General features: G+C 49.8%; 1 protein-coding gene across 5 annotated transcripts in view; it reads left to right on the top strand.

The window, feature by feature from the left end:
- Window positions 1-23,277, top strand: part of LOC119858198 (dynamin binding protein) — an 81,594-nt gene that overhangs the window by 45,515 nt on the left and 12,802 nt on the right. For 4 of the 5 annotated variants that reach the window (XM_038408223.2, XM_038408224.2, XM_043518545.1 and 1 more), the window contains 8 exons: window positions 14,117-14,304; window positions 15,206-15,305; window positions 17,307-17,454; window positions 18,033-18,050; window positions 18,762-18,961; window positions 19,300-19,430; window positions 19,808-19,912; window positions 20,145-20,273. In XM_038408223.2, the coding sequence (XP_038264151.1) occupies window positions 14,117-14,304; window positions 15,206-15,305; window positions 17,307-17,454; window positions 18,033-18,050; window positions 18,762-18,961; window positions 19,300-19,430; window positions 19,808-19,912; window positions 20,145-20,273 (1,019 nt within the window). The remainder of the gene's footprint in view (window positions 1-14,116; window positions 14,305-15,205; window positions 15,306-17,306; window positions 17,455-18,032; window positions 18,051-18,761; window positions 18,962-19,299; window positions 19,431-19,807; window positions 19,913-20,144; window positions 20,274-23,277) is intronic. The other variant, XM_038408227.2, reaches the window with a different exon arrangement.

Below are 23,277 nucleotides of genomic sequence, written 5' to 3'. Positions count from 1 at the left end.
TGGACTTCTCCCTACTACAGGACATGCAGCTTTGCTAGTGCCTCTCCAGCCCCATCAGATTCCAACAATCCCTTCCCTCCCCACCAGCTCCTACCCACTTTCCCCATATCCTCCCAAAGTATCTTGCTTCTCATTGGCAGCTGCCTGGCTTGCTTGGTTGGAGGTGGAGCCCATCCCCTTGAACTCCTCTCTGTTCTTTTCTTTTAGCTTACACCATGCCCCTCACTGTGTTGTCTGGGCTTCTTACAATGGACTACAGTTCCCTACAAACTTCCCCCTTTTCAGGATCAGCAGGTGAGGGTCCCACTCTCCTCCTTTTGGGGTGATTTTTGTGCCCCCCTTCTCAAAATTGTGGGTCATGAATTATTCTAGTAGACGATCTGTAGCTCATGACAGCCTCTCAGTCTTTACGCTCACTGCTGCCTGGGCCCCTGACAACAGAACCTGTCTGTCTGCCCAACTGTGGGTCCTCTCCCAGGGCTCTCTCCCTCTGTTGGAAGCGGAGTCACTTCTAAGGGAATTTGTCCCTCAGTCCCTGTCTCTCTTGAATTGAATCTGCTCCAAGTCAACACTGGTCCTTTTTTCTGAGGCTGCCATCTTATGTTCCAGAATCTTTGCTTTCATTAAAAAGTCTGTAGCCCTTATGGTTGTGAAGCAAACATTCAGAACATGGCCTGAATATAGCTGATTCAATTCTGCCTCCCTGAGTTTACAGACAGCTTGAAGCAGTAGCAACTGTCCCATTCAGGGAGATGTCACCAGTCTGGTTGGGCTCCCTCTGCCTACCACCAACCAGACTGCTAGGAGGGGAATCCAAGCTTCTGGATCCTCCCGTGTATTTAATCTTCCCTGGGTCTCAGCAGGCTGCAGCCCTCTTTCCTCCCTTGACCTCTCTGGCATATGTCCTAGTCACTGACTCTGTCTGCGACCCCTTCGTGGAAATGGAGCCCTTCAGCTCAACTGCCTTAATCTCCCAATATCAGTGCTGACCCATAAGATACCCCAAATAATTTAACACATCCTTTTCCAGAATCCCATTGAAGGAGTGAACCTTTTGGGTTACATTTTAACTCCCTCTGCGGCCCATTGTAGTTGAGTAGCATAGCACCCAGACACTTTACTCAGAACTCTTAACAAGTTATTGCTCTTTAATAGTGTGATAAATACACAGAATCATACACAATATTAAGTGCCACCCCCAATTCCCTGCCTTGGTTTCCTCACCATTCAAGACCATTCTTTGGGCTTGGGTCATCCAGGGTTCTTCGGCTGCAGTGCATGGCTTGGGTTCTGTTTGGTAACTTTCTACTTTCCCTTTCCTTCTTCCCTTTGAGAGGTCAGGTAAAACAGGGTTTCCCCTAGAATGCAGTTACTCTTTAGTAATCGGGGAGATTGCAGATTATGTATTCCTTACGCCACCCGCTCCTAAACTGAACTTCGCACCCTTTGATAATCTGTACCTTATTCCCTGATAACCAGAAACTTCTATGCCTAAACTCTGTACCATTTTTTTTTATTTCAACATTATCTTAATAAAATTATTATAACTATTGACTGGATGTTAAAAGTAAAGTACTGGGGAAGACTGACTCCACCTTGCTAGGCCACAGTGGAGAGACATACAGGGGCATTCATGGTATGGTAATTTTCATAGCAACAGCTTCACAATATCATCCAAAATTGATTTTTTGTTGTTGTTGCAGAAAAAGCAAACATCATCCTGGGATATATTAGCAGGAGTGTTGTAAGCAAGACACAAGAAGTCATTCTTCCGCTCTACACGTGGTGCTGATTAGACCACAACTGGAGTATTGTGTCCAGTTCTGGGCGCCACATTTCAGGAAAGATGTGGACAAATTGGAGAAAGTCCAGAGGAAAGCAACAAAAATGATTAAAGGTCTAGAAAACATGACCTATGAAGGAAGATTGAAAAAATTGGGTTTGTTTAGTCTGGAGAAGAGAAGGCTGAGAGGGGACATGATAACAGTTTTCAAGTACATAAAAGGCTGTTACAAGGAGAAGGGAGGTAAATTGTTCTGGTTAACCTCTGAGGATAGGAGAAGTAGTAATGGGTTTAAATTGAAGCAAGCGTTGTTTAGTTTGGACATTAGGAAAAACTTCGTAAGTGTCAGGGTGATTAAGCACTGGAATAAATTGCCTAGGGAAGTTGTGGAATCTCCATCATTGGAGATTTTTAGGAGCAGGTTAGACAAACATCTGTCAGGGATGGTCTAAATAATACTGAGTCCTGCCATGAGGGCAGGGGACTGGACTAGATGACCTCTTGAGGTCCCTTCCAGTCCTACACTTCTGTGATTGAAACTCATAAGATGTACAGACAGATACTCCAAATCATTAGAGGGGATAACTCAGATGCTTAATGACAATAATTTAAATATCAGCATTGTAAACTATTTCACTGCTGATCAAAGCACTAAAGGGAGGGAGGTTATGTCGATCTGCTGTGAGTGACGGCTCATTGTAGTGTCATGTGAAGGTGGTGTGGGAGAGATACTGGTCTGACCCATAGAGCCAGGGGGAAGCTAAGCTCCACAAAGGGGGAATCCAGTCTGCCAAAGAAGAACCCATCCTGCGGAGCTCAGCAAGGGAGCCAGGCCCCAGGAGTTGAGGAGAGTGTCTAAACTTATCGAAGAGATGGTTCAGAGGGGATTTGATCACTGCTCTAGGCTTCAGAGTAGCAGCCATGTTAGTCTGTATCCACAAAAAGAAAAGGAGTACTTGTGGCACCTTAGAGAGTAACAAATTTATTTGACAGGTTTCAGAATAGCAGCCGTGTTAGTCTGTATCTGCAAAAAGAAAAGGAGGACTTGTGGCACCCTAGAGACTAACAAATTTATTTGAGCATAAGCTTTCATGAGCTACAGTAGCTCATGAAAGCTTATGCTCAAATAAATTTGTTAGTCTCTAGGGTGCCACAAGTCCTCCTTTTCTTTTTGCTCTAGGCCCTGACCCTTGGAAGAGAGATCTCAGAGTTGGGCGGCTTTTCAGCCTTCCTGACGAAGGCATAAGAAGATGCAATATTTGGAAGTTGAAGTTAAACAAATTCAACCTTGAAATAAGATGTGATTTCCTAGCTGTGAGGGTGAATGACCACTGGAACAGCTTACCAGGGAGAAGGGGGGGTCTGGTGGGGGTCTTTAAAGCATCTGGTCGGGGTCTTTGTAAAGATATGCTTTAATTGAGTTTCTGAGAGAAATTCTATGGCCTGTGTGTTGTGGTGGGGTAGGTGGGTCAGGCTAGCCTTGGAGTCTGTGAATCCCCCTGACTATTCCTTCAGGAGTATCAAGAGAACAGGAGCTCTGCATTCTCCTCAACGTGATCATAACACTTGCAGCTCTGCATTATGATAATGACTATCGTAGAAATGTAGGGCTGGAAGGGACCTCGAGACTTCAACAAGTCCAGCCTCCTGAGCTGAAGAAGGCCCAAGTAAACCTACACCATCCCTGGAAGGTGTTTGTCCAACCTGTTCTTAGAAACCTCCAGTGATGGGGATTCCACAACCTCCCTTAGGAGCCTGTTCCAGAGCTTAATTACCCTGATAGTTAGAAAGTTTTTCCCAATATCTAAATTCAATCTCCCTTACTGCAGATTAAGCCCATTACTTCTTGTCCTACCTTCAGTGGGCCTGGAGAATAATTGATCACAGTCCTCTTTATAACTGCCCTTAACATATTTGAAGACTGTTATCATATTCCCCCTCAGTCTTCTTTCATCAAAACTAAACATGCCCAGTTTTTTTTACCCTTTCCTCATAGGTCAGGTTTTCTAAATCTTTTATCATTTTTGTTGCTCCCCTCTGGATTCTGTCCGGTTTGTCCACATCAATTTTTGATCCATTCTAACCCCCAGATCCTTTTCAGCAGTACTGCCACCTACCCAGTTATTCACCATTTTGTGGTTGTGCATTTGATTTTTCCTTCTTCAGTGAAGTGCTTTACGCTTGTCCTTATTGAATTTCATCTTGTTGATTTCAGACCAATCCTCCAATTTGTCAAACCCTCCAATTTTAATCCTGCCCTCCAGAGTGCTTGCAACCCTGCCCAGTTTGGTGTCACCTTCAGATTTTATAAGCAAACTCTCCACTCCATTATCTTTATCATTAATGAAAATATTGAATAGTACATGACCCAAGACTGACCCCTGTGCACCTCACTAAATACACCCTCCCAGTTTAACAGTGAACCATTGATAACTACTCTTTGGGTATGATCTTTTAACCAATTGTTCACTCACTTTATAGTAATTCAATGTAGACCATGTTTCCCTAGTTTGCTTATGAGCATGTCATGTGGGACTGTCAAAAGCCTCACTGAAATCAAGAAATATCACATCTACTGCTTCCCACTAGCTCAGTAACTCTGTCAAAAAAGGAAATTAAGTTGGTTTGGCATGATTTGTTTTTTGACAAATCCATGCTGGCTATTCCTTATCACCTTATTATCTTTAAGGGCTTACAAAGTGATTGTTTAATAACAATCATTATAAGCTATAATAATGACCATAATGATGATTATTATAAACTCTAATAAAATCCCATGCTTCATGTCATTAACTGGTTAACTGCAGGGATCAGGAAGAAGTTTTTTTTTCCTAATGTACTCTGTTCTCTCACCTCTGAAGCTCCAGAGGTTGGCCACAGCCAGAGGCAGGACCCGAATGGGGTGGATCAGTGGTGTGACTTGATACTGAGAATCCTTTGTTTTAGGAGGTTGGCTGGTGTTATCTTGGTTACCTGCTCAGTGTCAATCTGATCACCAGATTTGGGGCTGGGAAAGAATTTTTACCCCTGTCAGACTGGCAGGGTTCTTGGGGGTTTTCACCTTCCTCTGCAGCATGTGTAGGAATTGCCTGCTAGGATCATCTGGGCATACTTCACCTAATCTGTTCCCTGCTGTCTCAAGTGTCTTGGGCATTGGTATTACCTTGGTCTCTCCTGGTCTCCACCTGTGGCCACATAACAGTTTAGTCTCCTGAGGACTGAAATGCTTTAATCTAACTAAAGTATTTGGGCTGAATATGCGTGAACATGAATTGCCAGTGATATGTAGGAAATCAGACTAGATGATCTAATGGTTCCTTCTGCCCTTAGACTCCATAAATCTATGAAACCCCACTGAAGGGCAGCCAAGCCCACAGATTCTAGTAAAGCATCCCTGCCCCTGGAGCACATCTTCACTGTCCACTGAGTGGTGTCTTGTTCTAGCATCTTGAGTGGATGGAGCCTGGAAGAATCATAGAATTGTAGGACTGGAAGGGATCTTGAGAGGTCGTCTAGTCCAGTCCCTGCACTCAAGGCAGACTACCTTGCTGTTTTGTCCCAGTTTGACCCCTGCCTCCTTCCATCAGGACACGGGCTTTCTTGAATGGGGAATTGAGCCATCCAATGTGGCAATGTCCCAGTACACTATATCTCTAACCTGGCTGGCTCTGGCTCTCCCACTCATCCATGCACACTCACACAAGGAGTGCTCTTTGGTTGGCAGACCCTAGAGTTGCTGGCACCATTACATAAAATAGATTAGCCCATTGGCCACATGTCAAGTCATCACACATTCTACAGTAAATTGTGTACCTCTCCTTGAGCAAACGGCTTGATGCCTTCTCCCCATACCTGGCTGCTGACTCAAGGGCTGCACCTCTCCAAGAACTGAGCTGACGCTTCTGGTTTATGTCCCATCCTTTAGTCACTGGACTCTGATTTGTGTGGTTGAATTTACTGCCTCAGACCAAAGCTCCCTTTAACAGAGCCCTTCTCTGCCATGTGCCTCATCAGTTAGTCCTTGGGACATCACATTTTTTAAATTCCAGAGCTGGAAGGCACCTCTTGGGTCCCATCCAGTCCCTCTCTCAAGAGCCACTAGAGTATAGTTCTGGACTGTGCTGTTTACTGATGTTTCATCCCTAGTGGTGGGGTTTCCACCCCATCCTGTGGGACTCTGTGCCCAACCAGCTCCATCCCCTGGCAGAGAGTTTAGCCTGACACTCGGCCTAAGTTTTCTCTCTTTTCTTTCACCACCTCCTTCTTAGTCGATACCCTTGGTATCTATCACCTGAAATAACTCCTGCCTTCTTGGTGTTTAAACAACAGATATTTGCAGACTGTTATTTGCCTCCATGCTCATCACTTGCCTGGGCCGTATTGAAATATGGGGCTGGATTCACCCCAGAAATTATGGGTATAACTCCCATTGCCTTCAGAGGGAGTTGGGAATTTGTACCTGCTGAGCCAGGACTGAACGTGGCTTACAGTACTGAGCTGTTCTCATCTTTCTTCTGCCCCCGATCATCGTTGCTGCTCTTCTTGGGTCTCCCTCCAGTTTCTCCCTGACCATCTACCTCTCTAACCTATCTCAGCATCATGATGGTATCCAACTGACTCTCTTTGTCTGGGGAGCTGAGTTTCTCAGCATCTTTCTGGTAACGAAATGAAATGAAATGAAATGAAATGAAAGCAGGTTCCCATGTGCAGTTATGCTGGCGCTGAAGCAAGAGGAACTGCCCCCGCCCTATTGCCTAATATGATGCCCTTATGCTGAGGGGAGCCTAGATTAAAAGATTCATAGATTGAATGCCATAAGGGATAACTAGAACATCTAGTCTAACCTCCTATATAACAAATAACAAAAAATTTCATCCAGTGACCCCAATGTTGAGCCCAATAATTTGTGTTTGACTACAATATCTTCCAGAAAGGCATCCGGTCTGGATCTGAAACATCAGGAGATGGAGAATCCACCACTTCCCTTGGTGGTTGGTTCCAATGGTTAATCACCCTAAATTGCTAAAAATGTGTGCCTCAGTTCAGACTCATTCTGGGGGTCCCAAGGCAGCTGGCTGAAACTCAGTCTGGGAAATCAGAGAGATTGCTTCTAGGAGACAGAAAACTTTTGGAATATCCTGCTTGTTTGCTTCCAGCCCTCTGCAATGAGATCTGCCACAATCAGGTTGATAAGGTTCACTGCTTGAGAGCTCATCTGGGAGTGGCTTCTTGTCTCCTAGCCTGCATGAGCAATGCACTTTATTTGGGGCACCCTGAAACCACTCATGAGGTGCAGCTATTGCAGAATGTGGCCAAATGACCGCTTAAGGGCCTTTGCCCATGAGAGTTAGTGACACCGGCTCTTTCTCAATTGCATTTACTGTGCTCCAAGGCACTGAACAGCATAGGGCTAGCCTATTGTGCTCCGTCCTTCTGCAACCACTGAACTCAGCAGAGCTGGGTCTGCTCACCCGCTCTAGGTGGAGTGGCTGATAGGCGGGAATCCATTCATTGGCCGAGGACGCTCTCCTCCTTCCTATAGCTGGGCATTGTATAAGGGAGAATCCAGACTCTTCTCTTCCCTTTTCCTGTTTGCTATGGGGCAGTTGTTGGTTCTGTAAAGTTATTCGGCTCCTGCTTTTTCTTCAATTCAGGAAGTGCCCTTCTATGCTGAGGTGTTTAGTTATCATTTGGTGAGCTGCCCCTGGGCTGAGCTGTCTAAGGCTACACTACAGGTTATGTTGGCAGAACTTGTATCGTTCAGGGGTGTGAATCCCCCCCCCCAAGCGACGTAAGGGCTGGTCTGTGCTAATGCTGTAAGTCCGTTTAAGTTAAGTTAGTTCAGTTATGTAACTGAAGTCGATGTAACTTAGGTCGACTTACAGCGATGTCTATACCATGCTGTATCAATGGGAGATGCTCTCTGTTGACATAGCTGTACAGACATCTATGGAAGACGCTCTCCTATCAACTTAGTGTGTCTTCACCAGACCCGCTAAATCAACACTGCTGCATCGATTGCAGCAGTGCCGATTTAGTGGTAGTGTAGACATGGCCTAAGTTACACTGACCTAAGCGCTGGCCTGGACAGTGCTGTGTTAGCAGAGTTCTCACCAACGTAGCTACCGCCACTCACGGGGGCTGAAGTAGTTAAGCCGGCAGGAGAGCTATCACCCGTCGGCTTAGAGTGGCTACACTAGAGAGCTTACAGTGGCATAGCTGCATCAGTGCAACCGCGCTGCAGTAAGCTCTCAAGTGTAGCCATGCCCCAAAAGCAGTAACATGGCTTAAAGCATAAATACAGGCAAATTCTGTGTCTCATCCCAACAGAATTTATTCCCTTATCTGGGGCATCAGTTCCATGGGAGAACACAGCTCATTAGAGGGCTGGGCAGGGACCTGGAGAATTCTTTTAGGCTATGACAGCAATTACCCTGAATGTCTGTCACACTGTTGCTGGTTATTCATGTGTCGCCTCTCTGCACATTCCTGAGCAGGACACCTGCTCCTCCTGGATCCCAGAACAACACACCTGTTACTGGATCCTGGGAAGAGGGACGGGACGGGGGGAACAACTGTGGAGCAGCTTCAATGGGATCTATATAGATATATGTTAGTGAAAGGGGGGGGAGCATAGAGCAGCGGTTACTGGGCCCTGGGGAGCTTCTGTTCAGCCCCAAGGGAGCTTTGCAGTAGAGGAATATGTTCCCTAAACAGCCTAATGCCAGCTCTCCTTTGTACTTGGTTGCACATCTAGTTAGGAGTTGTAGATTCTGCCCCAGGGAGCTGCATTCTGGGTGTCTCCGGACTTGGACTTCCCCTCTGTACAGTGGAGGCTTTTGCCACTAAGTGCGGAGTCCTGGTGCTGAAGGGAGTCTCTGGGCATTGTGCTTTCAGCTTTGCAGTGGGTCTGAGGAACAGACATGAGCTGGGGACATCCCAGCTGCACCACTAGGAATGCAAGTCCTGGAGGCATCTATTCCTGAATGACAGGGCGTGGTCAGAGATTGGCCTCAAGTGGAGATGGTGTGAGCTCCAGCTCTGCAAGGGGCTGGCAAGATGCTGTGTGGGATGTACTTGGGCTGCTTAGGTTTCAGAGTAGCAGCCGTGTTAGTCTGTATCCGCAAAAAGAAAAGGAGTACTTGTGGCACCTTAGAGACTAACAAATCTATTTGAGCATAAGCTTTTGTGAGCTACAGCTCTCTTAATCGGATGTATGCAAAAAGCTTATGCTCAAATAAATTTGTTAGTCTCTAAGGTGCCACAAGTGCTCCTTTTCTTTTTGGGCTGTTTAATGACTCACTGGGCATGGACCCCCCCACCTCCCCCCGGAGCTGGCTGCTGCAGCTTTCCACCCCAAAATTAGCCACTGTTGTTAGCACTGATTCAACCCCACTGATGTGAGCACTGAGTGCAAACAGGGCTGCAGGCAGCTGCTAGCACTTTTACCACCATATCATCTAACCCTGCCAGAGCACAGCTTGACGTCAAGGGGGAGCTGATTCTGCCTTAGCAGTGGTGGGAAAGTTGGGGAAGGAAGATGAGCAGAGATAAAGCCTTTGATACCATCCAAAATAAACATACCGCAGGGTGCAGGCCTGCTTACAAGGGGTTGTCAGGGTGTCCAGCCACCTGAGCAGAGATCCAGCACAGTGGCATGAGGCTGGAGTGAGTGCGTAGTGCATGTGGATAGACTGCATTGGAACATTTTTGTCATCATAGTTTTCTGTTGGAAAATTTTTCATGAAATCATATTGATTTCTATGAAACTTCTTGCTAAATGAAAATTCTGAGTTTTGACTAATTCTAGTACAGAATCACCTTGTGTTGCAATGTGGGGCTTGGCATGGGTGGTGGATGGCTCCAGCATTTGCGGAGGCTGGCACGAGCAGCAGAAGCTCCTCTGGTGCCTGGACCGTGGCTCTGCCCTGAGGCCCGCCTCAGTTTGGCCTCTTCCCCCCGAGGCCTTGCCCACGCTCCGCCCACATTCTGTCCCAAACCCCGCTCCCACTCGGCCTCCCCGTCAGCCGCTCGCCATTGCTCCTCTTCTCCACTGTGGGAGTGAAGGAGAGGAGTGATTCGGCAGGTAGTGGGGTCTTCAGGGGAAGGAGCGGAGCAGGGATGGGAAGGGGGGAAGAGTGGGAGTGGGACCTTGGGGTAGGCGGGGCAACGGCCCAGGCGTCTGTGCTGTCAAAGGCAGCGGGTTGGCAGCTGTTTGGGGAGGCTTAGCCCCCCCTGGCCTTTAATACCTGCCACCCATGGGGCTTGGCTTGTTAGAAGGGCCATAAGCAGCTACTGATGAGGATCATTTCCCTGGTTTTGTTACATATTCAAGCACCTTCTCCCATTCCAAGTGCAAATCCTGCTCCATTCCTGCACTGGTTATTATTTATGATTTATTTGTATTACCATAGTGCCTAGGAGCCCCAGGCATGGCTCAGGACCCCATTGTGCTAGGAGCCGTACAAACACAGAACAAAGCTGTCCCTATCCCAAAGAGCTTACAGTCTAAGGGCTTTTCTACACTGGCACTTCACAGCACTGCAACTTTGTCGCTCAGGAGTGGGAAAAAACACACCCCTGAATGCAGCAAGTTTCAGCGCTGTAAAGCCTCAGTGTAGACAGTGCACCAGTGCTGGGAGCCACAAACTCCTAGTGTTGGTAGCTACGCCCCTCATGGAGGTGGGTTTTTTAGAGCGTTGGGAGAGCTCTCTCCCAGTGCTCTGCCATGACTACACAAGCCATGTTAAAGTGCTGCGTTGCCAGTGTGGACTAGCCCTAAGCCTAAGACAGCTGGATCCAGACAGAAGAGGGAGTACAAAGAACTGATTGGGGCAGAGGGGTTTCAGCAGTGGGCAGAAGCTGGAGTGGAGAGGTTCTAGCATGGAATTGGAGGAGAGGAACTCCAGACTTTGTGCCTGTATGTCCCTGAATGTTACTGACAGACACCATTGGAACTGGTGGGAGACTTTTTAGCTCAGCAGCAATAAAACCCAAGTGATGTGGAGTGGGAAACTGTGCCTGAAACTCCATCCCATACAGGTTTCAGAGTAGCAGCCGTGTTAGTCTGTATCTGCAAAAAGAACAGGAGTACCTGTGGCATCTTAGAGACTAACAAATTTATTAGAGCATAAGCTTTCATGGGCTACAGCCCACTTTATCAGATGCTTAGAATGGAACATATAGTAAGAAGATATATATATATATATACATACATACACACACACACACACACACACACACACACACACGTAGAGATAAGTTGGAAGTTGCCATACAAACTGTGAGAGGCTAATTAGTTAAGATGAGCTATTATCAGCAGGAGAAAAAAATTTTTGTAGTGATAATCAAAATGGCCCATTTAGACTGTTGATAAGAAGGCGTGAGCATACTTAGGGAAATAGAGTCCATATGTGTAATGACCCAGCCACTCCCAGTCTCTATTCAAAGCCAAGTTAATGGTATCTAGTTTGCATATTAATTCAAGCTCTGCAGTTTCTTGCTGGAGTCTGTTTTTGAAGCTTTTCTGTTGCAAAATTGCCACCCTTAAATCTTTTATTGTGTGGCCAGAGAGGTTGAGTTCTCCTACCTGTTTTTGAATGTTATGATTCCTGATGTCAGATTTGTATCCATTTATACTTTTGCATAGAGACTGTCCGGTTTGGCCAATGTACATGGCCGAGGGGCATCCCATACAGTTTCTGCAGGCAGATCCTCTGAGGGGGTAGGAGGCTCTGGACAGAGCTTGGAAGTGGGAGAGAAACGGAGCTCACAGGAGGAAATGCCCCTGAATGAGGGACTCGGTCTGGGGCCCAGGGAAAGGATGGGGATGCAGGCTTTGTGGTTGGCCGGCCTGTGCTGCCCCTTTAAGAGCAGGCGGGAGGGCAAGTGGTGTACTTGAAAGTTGCTGGGACCCCAGAATCTGCATGGATAAAATGTCTCAGAACTTGCCTGAGAATGAGGGGGCTGGACTGCTGAGGAGCATCAGGTGGGATAGAAAATCAGGAAGCAGGCAGCTGCCAAGGAAGGGCACAGACAGGGAGGCAGGAGTCCATCCACAAGCTCACCTGCAGACACTGTGCCGTGTGTGTGTATATGTGTGTGTGTGTGTGTGTATATGAGTGTGTGTGTGTGTTCTACCTGATCTATCTGGATGTGTCTGTTTAGCCACCTAGCCTGCCTGCTCTGTCTGTCCATTCAATTGAGTATGCTTTATTGGGGTGACACGCAATACATGTGCTGCCGGCATGTATCAGAGACAGACCCCGTGGCGCTATCAGCAGGTCTGGTCTGCCAGGACAAGACTTCACACTCTGTCCGGCTTTGAGCCCTGGCCATTCCTGCTCTGTAGTGCAATGCCATCTGTCCATCTCGCCCATGTGTGCATCTGTCTATCCCACTTTGCCTGTGCCTGTCTGTCTGTGTTGTTCTACCTAGGGGCGTGTCTGTCCTGCTGTGCGTGTGTATATGTCCTTCTGTCCTGCTCTGCTGCTGTGTGTCTGTCCTCCTCTGTGAGACTGTGTATGTGTCTCTCCCGCTCTGTCCATTTGTGTGTGTGTCTGTCCTGCTGTGTGTGTGTGTGTGTGTGTGTGTGTGTGTTTGTCTGTCTGTCTCCCCCGCTCTGCTCGTGTTTGTGCATTCCCTTTGATGCTTAGCAGAGGGAGAGACTGGGCAGGGAGCCTGGACCCTGGCTGTGCACTCGGACCCCAAGGATGAGGGCAATGCGAGTGGCTGCATGTGCTCAGGCGCAACCCTCGTCATGGGCAGTCCAGTGAGCACAGACTGAGTCTGGCCTGGCCTGTTATCTTTGGTGTGCCAGCAGGGGAACGTTTGGCATCTAGGATCCAGGAGGTTGGTTGTGTGGACTGTGGCACTTCCTTGGGAACTGATGCCAGAGCCTGCAGACCCCACACAGGGCACTTGGAGGCCATTCCTGGGTGTGGTGTGTGGGCCCCACTCTCTGGAAAGAGCAAATGTAAAATGATGGAGACAAAATGCCATGCTCTGGGGAGCTTACCTGGTTCTCTGGAGGGCTCTGGTACACACTCCCAGTTGCCTGGGGCAGGAACTCCAGCTCCAGGCTTTGGCACCTGCCGGCTCCATTGTGGCTGTGGGAATCATTCTCGCTATTCAGATGGAAATGCCCTGAGCTGGAGGATAGAGGCCCTGTTCCCACAGCAAGGGGCAGTGCAGGGAAAAGGAGAGCCAGGGGCTCCGGCACATGCCCTGCACCTGAGCAGGTAGGTAGCTCTGCAGTGCTTCCTTTCTGGGATCCCACTGCTGAGCGCTTCCCCAATCCTCATCCCAAAGGGAACAAGGAGGAAAGGGGCCCATCCTCGGTGGGGGAGGGGAAGCAGGTGGGCTGCCTAGTTCAGCAGGGATCAGTGGAGGGACAGGCTGGGGGGGGAGAGGGGGAGAAGGACACTACAGTCAGCTCTGCAGGGGTTGTTCCCAGAGTCCCATTCTGCACAAGAAGGGATAACCCAAGTCCCTGCCTATTTTCTTTGTGTGCATGCCAGAGTGGGCTTAGTTTTCTGCTCCCCTTTGCCTGGAGCATACAGTTTTAACAGCCAGTGTTTCCTAGCTCATTAGCATTTACTGTCAGCCCATTTTGAATCCAAACCCCACTCGTAGGGCCTGACCCTCCAGCAGGGCCTGTAAGTGTCTCCAGTTCCCAGTCCAGCCAGACTAGGTGATTGGCCACTGGTCTAGTTGTGTGTTTGAAAGGTGCCGCCCAGGCAGTTCCCCGGGGGTTCAGGAACTAGAACATTGTGGGGCTGGGAGAGGTCTGTGCAGCAAAGCATCCTCACCTGTTGTGCCCGCTGCCAGAGTCAGCAGGGAAGTGGTTAACATTGGCACTGTATTCCAAGGTGGCCTCAGCATTTCCCAGTCCCTCTCAGGCTGAAGTGAATAGACTGCTGGCAGCAGCCTCCCTTTGGAGGTGAGCTGGGGGCTGTGACTGTCGGTGTCCATGCAGCACCAATGGAATGGGGCCCTAGCAGTCTCCTGCAATACAAATAACTGTAATGTGAGAGCGGGAGCACTCCGGGCAGCCGGCGGGGTCAGACCTGGAGCCCTCAGGATTCCTGGAGTCATGGCAGGACATGCCAGCATGCCAGGGTCTGTCCTCAACAGGCTGGGACTTGAGGGCAGGGCATTCCTGCTGGCCAAGATCCTCACCATTCAGAGCGGTTCAGCTGCCCTGGGGCTTGGGGAGATTTCTGCACTTGGAGGGGTCCAGGCAATGCATGTGTCTTGTTGATGTCACAGGCCCATGGAGGGCCTGGCCATCTGCTGTCAGTCCCTGGAGCTGACCGTGTCTGTTTCTTTCAGAAATGACCCTCCTTTCCTCTCAGACTGTGTCCCTGGAGGCAGCATCTGGCGCAGCTGCCACTGAGAAGCAAAGGATGCTGGAGAAGAGGTCGAAGGTCATTGAGGAACTCCTTCAGACAGAACGGGATTATATCCGAGACCTGGAGATGTGTGTGGAACAGATCATGGTGCCTCTGCAGCAGGCGCAGGTGGGGGGCCTATGGCAGGAGGCGGTGGGACAAGAACAGCCAGAGAGGATCAAATCAGGGGTCCATTGAGTCCAGTTCCTGTCTCTGACAGTGGCCACGGCTGGCTGTTTCAGTGCGTAGACCCCCCTAGTGGCAACTGTGGAATCTCCTGCTCATGGTGGGAAGTTTCGCTCTATCTTGTGTCGTTTAGTGTTTGGTTTGATTTTTGTTGTGGCTTATGTGACTCAGAGCATTATCATTGTCCATAGAAATGTCCAATCCTCTTCTGAATCTTGCCAAATTCTTGGCTCACTCTTGTTGCAGTTTTCAGAGTAGCAGCCGTGTTAGTATGTATTCGCAAAAAGAAAAGGAGTACTTGTGGCACCTTAGAGACTAACAAATTTATTTGAGTATAAGCTTTCGTGAGCTACAGCTCACTTCATCGGATGTGAGTTCCACAGATTAATTATCAGTGGAGTAAAAACTTATCTCCTTTGATCTGTTTTAACTTTGGTGGCATGAGAGATGGTTGTGGTTAGTGGAGCTGGACTACAGCCTGTGGGAGGATGGGGGTGCAAGGTGGAGGTTGCTGTGGAGGTGGGGGGCTGCGAGGCAGAGGTTGCTGTCAAGGGATGGGTGCGAGGTGGAGATTCCTGGTGCAGGGATTGGGTGCAAGACAGGTTGCTGCAGGAGTTGGGAGGTGCAAGGCAGGTTGCTGTGGGTGGATGACGGTGTGAGGAGCAGTTGCTGTGGGTGGATGGGGGGTGCAAGACAGAGATTGCAGTGGGCGGGGTGGAGGGTGCGAGGCAGAGGTTGCTGGTGGGGGTCATGGAGTGCTGTGGTGGGGAGCATGGGTGAGGTCACTGCAGGGCTGGCCTTGAGTGTTTCTCCCACCTGGATGCCTCTCTTCCCATCTTTGCAGGTGCAGAGTGTGGACTTCGAGGGACTCTTTGGAAATATTCAGATGGTGATTAGCTTCTCCAAGCAGCTGCTGGGCGCCCTGGAGGCTGGGGATGCTGTTGGTATGGATTCTGTTATTACTTCTCCCAAGCCAGGCGAGGGCCTGGGACCCTTAGGGGTGGGGATGGGGGAGAGGGGGAGCTGTTTCAGTGGGAAGGGGCGGTCTCAGCTCATCTGCTGCCTCACCGCCTTGGGCCAGACCAGCCTCAGCCCTGCTGCTTGTTCTCCAGGGCTTTGTCCCATGCTCAATGACTCCAGTAAGGAGGCTTCCCCGGAAAATCGTTCCATGTCTGCTGGGTCTGTGCGCTGGGACTTTCAGATCCCTCCAACCCCCAGGAGGCTCACTGTATCCTGGGTCTCACTGGAAATGCCCTGGCGCGCCTCAGGATGTTCCCACTTTATTCCCTTCCTCTCTCTTGTGACTCTCCCCCTCTCTGTGGCTGCCCAGCTCACTCTGCCCCAGTGCTCTCCTCCACTCATGCTAAGGGTGCAGCTGCCCAGACTCTGTCTTGCTCCCCTCTGTGGGCTTGGCTGGCCAGGGATCCTGCCATTGGGGGTCTCTGGCATTAGGCTCCTTTGATTTTTTTTTCAGATTTTTCTTGACTAGGATAAAAGGTATTTTGAGGTATTACTGAGCATGTTCTAACTAGTTTGAAATCCCCTTGGCAGCAGCTCGCCCAACAGCATGTGCTAATGGGCAACTTGCCTCATGAGAGCACCCACAGGGATACCTCCTACCAGCCCCTTTCTGTCCTAGTCACGGCAAACCCTCAGGGCTGCTCAGTTTCTCACCACTCCCCCTCCCACCATGCACAGTGAGCACCTCAGGGGCACTATTCCCTCCTGAGCTTTGTGCATCCCAATGGTGGTCTGCCCTGGAACATGCCTCGGGGTTATTCTCTGCCCCAGAGGCGGCTTCCCTGCTCCTAGTGACCCTTTGCTCCTGCTGTCACCTGCCGGAGCTGGGCTCTCTGCTATCTCCTTTGAACTCCCAGGAGCTCAGCTCTTTTCAGTTTGCTGGGTCCCCCCTGTGACAGACGAGTTGCCCTGGGGTTGGAGAAAGGGGCAGGATGGTGGGGGTGGGAGTATGAGGGTCCTGTGGAGGCTAGAGCAGCTGGGAGGAGGAAGTGCCCACTGAGGTGCTGACATCTGCTGGGGACTCAACTGGTAAATGCCAGAGGGATTAGGGGGACCTCCAGAGGGATAGAAGTACTGTACGTTGGTAGTGCAGTCAGCACAGTAGCATGCAAAGCTCAGCTTGAGTACGTGTCCATTAATGTGTGTGCAAAGACAGTCTGAACTGCCCTGGACTCTGTGGGTTTCTGAACATACCAGACCCTCTGAGGAGAGATGCAGGAGTCAGAGCTATGATCTCATCGTGCTATTGCCCTCTCTCTCCACTGTGCCATGAGCCAGCGTCAAACCCTGCTTCTTCGTCTGTGCTGACTCCCTGGCCTCCCCATTTGTGTGTGAAAACCCTGTCCACATCCATAAAGCCAGTGTCTTTTCCTCCTTGGGTCCATCCTTTGCTGTGCTGTGATACCCACAGTGCGCAGCCAGGGATAATAGCCAGGAGGGTGGGGAGATGAGACTGCTGCCCACTATGCAAAGTGAACTGGTCTTACTGTTCACCTTGTCTTCCTGCCCACTCCCTTGTGTCTGCTTCTGCCTCTGTTGTATCTTGTTGTAACTCAGGTTGTGGGCTTCGGGGCAGGGACTGTCTTTTTGTTCCTGGCACAAGGGGGCCACAGTTGTAGCGGGGCCTTCGGGCACTGCCCTAATACATATAATAAGTAATGAGTTGGCATGAGGCGCTCAGTGCCAGTGGCTGCACAGGGACGGCAGCGGGCGGAAAAGCAGGAGGATGGACAGGTGCATTAAGAATGATTGGAAAGTAACCTGGGTGCTCTGATATTGCCATCCTCTCAAGCAACGTGTGTGCAGGGGGCGTGGACAGCTCTGGGCATCTCGGCAGGACAGAAATAGAGATTGTAAAGGCACCAGTGCTGTGCAGAGCTCAGGGTGGGCAGGAGTCACTGAGCAGCCTTCGTCATTCTCCGCAGGGCCAGCATTCCTGGCGCACCAGGCAGGGCTGGAAGAGGTGTACAAAGTGTATTGCCAGAACCATGATGAGGCTATTGCACTTCTGGAGGCCTATGAGAAGGACGAGAGGATCCAGAAACAGCTGCTGGACTCCCTGGAGAACCTCAGGTGATTGCCTTCCCCACTCCGCATCCTGTCCAGCAGTCTGGGCCGCCTCCTTCCCCTCTCTGCCCCTCATCCTGAGCATGCTGAGACAGGAGCCTGCCTTCCTGCCCCTTTTGCAGACTCTCTCTTTACCCCTACAAGAATACACGGGACTGTTTTGGTGCCCAGGTCCTGAGGCCTTAGCAGAAGAGAAGAGACAACAGTAGAAAAGGCCCCATGGCTTGAATGCTTCATCTCCCGCTCCCACCCCAGGCAGGATACCTGCAGGGTCCCTCCAGTAACACAGGGTTACAGAGAGCAGCACAGCTTGGGGCGAGGATTCCTGAGCTTTCAGTCCTGTCTGGTCAGTAGCATGACGGCGCTGGATCCCTTGCCTGGCTGATGTTCTCAGCTGCCTCCTTAGGGTCACAAAAGGCTAATCCCCTGAAGCCAGCAGCTTCAGTCCCTGGGCTCTGGAACAGAGCAGGCAGCTGCTTCCCAGTGTCGCTGCAGGGCAGAGGTGCTGGCTGCTGGAGCCTGCATCTGATCATCCCATTAACCAGCTTCCTTTCCTTGCTTTTCCACCCTCTGCGGCCCTGCAGGAGCCTGTACAGTGAGTGGTAAGTGCCTCCTTCCCATTACTCACTGCATGCCTGTCAGTCTGTCTCAGCCCTGCCACCCATCCCCACACTAACATCCTCCTTCCCTGGGCTGTGTGCGTGCCTGCAGAAATGTAATGGTGCGGCATGGAGCCTGTGAATGCAGAAGCCTGGGGCTGGGTTTGGTGGGTCTGTGGCTGGGCTGGGCAGAGGAGGGAAGGGTAAAGGGTGTCTGTGCAGGAGAGTGGCAGAGCAATGGAGAGGCCATGGGGCCAAGGTATATCCACTGTAGACAGTTCATATAGAATCAGTCTGTGCAGAGTTTAGGTTAGGATCTGGGCTCTGGGGTGCACAGCCAGGATAGTGGGATGGAGGGTGCGAGGCTGATGGGTTGGTGAGATTGTGGGGTCAGGATTGATGGCAGGCAGGATTGTGGTAAAAGTAAGGGGCTGGCGGTGCACTGGGCCCGGGCAGTTTGAGGCTGATGTGGATTGCAGGGTGAGAGTTTGCGGCAGGTTTGAGATGGGTGACCTCTTGGTTTTTAGGAGCTTGGTGAATCTGGGGGTTGAGGCTGGAAAGCTTAGAGGATGGAAGGGTGCAGTGAGTTACTGAGATTCAGTAGTTTTGGGGGGATTTGTGCAGTGGGTTGGGGTGGGTTTTGGGGGCGGGGTAGGCCCTGTTCTGTGGAGCTGGATTGAAGTTTGATGCATCTCTTTCCTCCTGATGGCCAAGGGGCTGCACAAACTACATCAACCTGGGCTCCTTCCTCATCAAGCCTGTGCAGAGGGTGATGCGATACCCACTGCTGCTGATGGAGCTGCTGAGTGCCACACCTGAGTCACACCCTGACAAGGCACCACTCACTGCTGCAGTCCTTGCAGTCAAAGAGATCAACGTCAACATCAACGAGTACAAACGTCGCAAGGACCTGGGTGAGCCAGCCTCGCAGAGCCGGAATGGGGAGGCACCCCCTGAGCAGCTGGGCACGGGAATGGGGAGGCAGCAGGGGAGATGCAGCAGCTGGACTGGGAAGGCAGCTGCGGAGAGGATGTGGTAGCTGGGTGTGGGGGACATGGTGGCAGGGCTGCGGTGGAGATGTGACAGCAGGGCTGTGGGGTGGCAGTGGTGATGCGGTGGGCGGGGGGATGGAGATGCAGTGGCTGGAGGGGAAGAGGGAGGTACCTAGGGATATGCAGCACCAGGAGTAGGTGATGAGATTGCAGGGCAGTTGCTGGTGTGGAGCTTTGACTACTGCTCCTCCCTCTCCTAGTGCTGAAGTACCGAAAAGGGGATGAGGACAGCCTCATGGAGAAAATCTCCAAGCTCAACTTCCACTCCATCATCAAGAAATCCAACCGTGTCAGCAGCCACCTCAAGCACCTAACAGGATTCGCCCCCCAGGTAATCTACACGCACAGCTGGAGCCCACTTCAGGCAGTGGGAGCAGGAGGGAAGGGGTTGGTACCCCTCTGGCCTTCCCCTTCCAATTATGCTCATCATGCGGCTCTGCCTGGTGATCCAGAGCTCAGCACAGATGGGTGCGGGGAGTGGTCAGTGGGAGCCTGGTACAGACACAGCCAAGGGTCATTTCCTCTGGCCTCTCTCCCCTCTGGGTAAGTGTATGTTGAGGTGTCAGGATCCCTCAGTCTCTCTCCCCTTGGAGGGAGGCATTGCCCATGGCCTGTCTCTGCTCTGGGAGCAAAGGGCCACCTGCAGTTCCCATTGGGTAGGACACTGTAGTGCTGTATTTGACCCCTTTGAGCCACTTTCCATCACAGCTGAAGGATGAGGCCTTTGAGGAGATGGAGAAGAATTTCCGGTTGCAGGAGCGGCTGATCAAATCCTTCATCCGAGACCTTTCCCTCTACCTGCAACATGTCCGGGTGAGTCCATGCTCAACTGGGGCTGCCCTCGCTAGTCAGCCTGGTGGGGTCAGTGATTCCCTTCTCCTGGAAGAGGGTTCAAGCTCTGGCAGGTCCCATTCTCTGGGGTGAGAGTGGAAGGGGAGGGAAGGGACCCTGTTCTCTGGGTCACTGGCTGTGTGGGCGGGGTTCTGCACAGCCCTAAGCAGCGGGTGATCATTGCACTGACTGCTGTTTGTGTCCCTCACCCCAGGAGTCGGCCTGTGTGAAGGTGCTGGCAGCTGTGAGCATGTGGGACTTGTGCATGCGGCAGGGCAGTGGAGATCTGGAGCAATTCCAGAAAGTGCATCAACTCATCAGCGATCAGCTCTTCTGCAGCTTTGTGAGTGAGCCACTTCCTCCCCTTGTGTCCTCTCTCCTCTCTGCTGACCCGCTGTCTCTACATGGGCGGGGCCAGAGGGCCCTTGGAATGAGTGTGGGTGGGTAATGCAGCCCCGTCACACATTTCGGATTACGTGCTCAGTCTGACTACGAGCGTTTGTATGCATTTACACTCTGGGTAATGCCAGCTGGGCGGGTTGGACTATGCTGTTTTGAGCTGGGGAAGGCTGTGAAGCTTGGTGTTAGGCTTGGTTTTTTGAGGTATTCTCTGACAAAACACATAATTGACATAGAGTTACGGTAAGGGAGGAGGATTTAGGGTGAAACATGGGGTGTTAACTCCAGGGGAGGATTATGGGTGAAATACAGCAGAATAGAGTGAGGGGATGAAGTTGGATGACACAGGGTTGATGGGGATACTGATTTATGAAATATGGGGGTTTAGCAGTGGCCAGATTAGGGTGAGACAGAATGACGGTTAGCATGTAAAATTGAGGGTGAGAGTCGAAGGGGTCATTAGAAATGAATTGGGATGATACTTGAGGTGATGTGGGGATCAGGGATACGTTCAGGGTGTGACCCACAGGAAAGTTTAGGGTGAAACGAGCGATGTGATGAGAGGCGAAGATTAGTGAGAGAAAGCACGGGTAAGTGGGGGGATGACTGAGAGGGATTCGTGGAATGGTCAGTGAGTGTGATATAGGGTGGTGACTAGAACGGATGATTTACTAATAAAATGGGTATTACTAGAGGGAAGGTTTAGGGTGAATCATGGGGTGGCCGCAGGAGATGTAGAGTGAAACGAGGATTGACTAGAAGGGAGGACTTAGTTGGCGACACAGTGTTGGGGACTAGGAAGGAAAGTTTCATGTCAGATATGGAGGCAATGAGGTCTGATGTTAATGGAGACTAACCAGGGGTTTTAATTAGGTTTGTGCTCTGCCCCGTTGGAGCTGGCAATGGCCACTGGGAATTATCTGCATGTACTGCTGCTGTGTTCACTAAGTTAGGTGTAGCTGCATTGAATGGTAGTGGGATTAGTGGGAGCAGTTTGGAAGAGCTGTGATTGTGATAGGAGGTGATCTGAGGGGCTGTACGCTACCCCGCGGGGGTGAGCCCCTCTCCCTGACCCCCATGTATCTGATCATGGGGAAAAGTGTACCTTGAGAGATCCAGTCAGCCTCACTTCAGTGCAGCGCTGTGTAGGCTGTGTCAGTGGCTGGGTACAGGGGTGATTTTGCTGTATATGTGCTCTGCATTTAATGAAGGATAAGGGAACATATTGTGTTAGATGGCATTGTACATATAGGGGTTAGTGGGTTGTGAAAGGTGTTGAGGAGGATGTAAAGTTTAGCAGATGTGGTGTTCTGTCTAGGGACTAGGTTAAATGTTTGAATGTATGGCGGGGGTAGGTAGCTCTTGTTCAGTACGGCGCAAAGGTAGACTGAGAGTATGTGTCACATGCCTATTGGGGCTTTGCTCAAAGAGGGCAGAGTTAAGGTTATGTGGGCATGTATCTTAACTCTGTATTTCCTGGTTTCCAGAAGTTTGAGTTTTCCATTCCACTAGTATCTCTGGAGCAGTGGTTCTCAACCTGTCGTCCATGGACTATGTCTAAGGGGTCCGAGAAAGATTTTGACTGAAAACTCACTGAACAGAATTCAACTATAGATACAGACAGTAGATTTCCAAAGGGGTCTGCACCTCCATTCAAAACTTTTTAGTGGTCCACAGATGAAAAAATGTTGAGAACCAGTGCTCTGGAGGACATTAAACAGCAGCTACTAAAGTTAAGACGTTTTTAAATCAGCAGGTCCACACAACTTGCATCCATTGTATCTGGACTGTTGATGTTGATTTTTAATAAGTCTTTGAACACTGGGGAACTTAAAGAAGACTGGAAGAAAGCTACTGTTGTGCCAATATTTAAAAAGGGCAACCAGCATGACCTGGGTAATTATGGGCCTGTCAGCCTAACATTGATCCTGGGCAAGATAATGGAGCAGCTGGTACTGGACTTGATTAATAAAGAATTAAAGGAGGATAATGTACTTAATGCTAATCAACATGAGGTTCTGGAAAATAGATCCTGTTAAACTAACTTGATAACTATTTTTGATGAGATTACAAGTTTGGTTGATTCAGGCAATAGTGTTGACGTAATAAACTTAGATTTCTGTAAGGCATTTGACTTGGTACCGGCACGACAGTTTGATTTAAAAAAACCTAGAATGATATAAAATTAACCTGGCATACATTAAATGAATTAAAAGCTGGCTAACTAATAGGTCTCAATAACTGTAAATGGGCAATTGTCATTGAGCAGGTATGTTTCTAGTGATCTAGCCAGGATCGGGTTTTGGCCTTATGCGATGTAACATTTTTATCAATGACCTGAAAGAAAACATAAAATCATCACTGATAAAGTTTGCAGATGACACAACATTTGGGGGAGTGGCAAATAATGAAGAGGACAGGTCTCCAATACAGAGTGATCTAGATAGCTTAGTAAAGTGGGCAGAAGCAAACAATATGTGTCTTTTATATGGCTAAATCTAAATTTATACATCTAGGAACAAAAAAATGTAGGGCACACTTACAGGATGGGGGACTCTATCCAGGGAAACTCTGAAAAAGATTTTGGGTGATGGTGGTGGATAATCAGCTGACCTGACCTCCCAGTGCAACCCTGGGGCCAAAAGAGCTAATGCAATCCTGGGATGCATAAACAGGGGGATCTTGGGTAAGAGTAGAGAGGTTACTTTACCTCTGTGTTTGGCAATGGTGTGACCGCTGCTGGAATACTGTGTCCATTTCTGGTGTGCACAATTCAAGAAGGATGCTGATGAATTGGAGAGGGTTCTGCGAAGAGCCACGAGAATGATTAAAGGATTAGAAAACCTGCCTTACAGTGAGACTCCAGGAGCTGAATCTATTTAGCTTAGCAAAGAGAAGATTATGGGTGACTTGATTACAGTCTATAAGTATCTACATGGGGAACACAT

This window comes from Dermochelys coriacea, chromosome 7 (genome assembly GCF_009764565.3).
Source record: "Dermochelys coriacea isolate rDerCor1 chromosome 7, rDerCor1.pri.v4, whole genome shotgun sequence".
Classification (NCBI taxonomy): domain Eukaryota; kingdom Metazoa; phylum Chordata; order Testudines; family Dermochelyidae; genus Dermochelys; species Dermochelys coriacea.
Note: the sequence above shows the minus strand (reverse complement) of the source record. Positions and strands in the feature narration are given on the sequence as shown.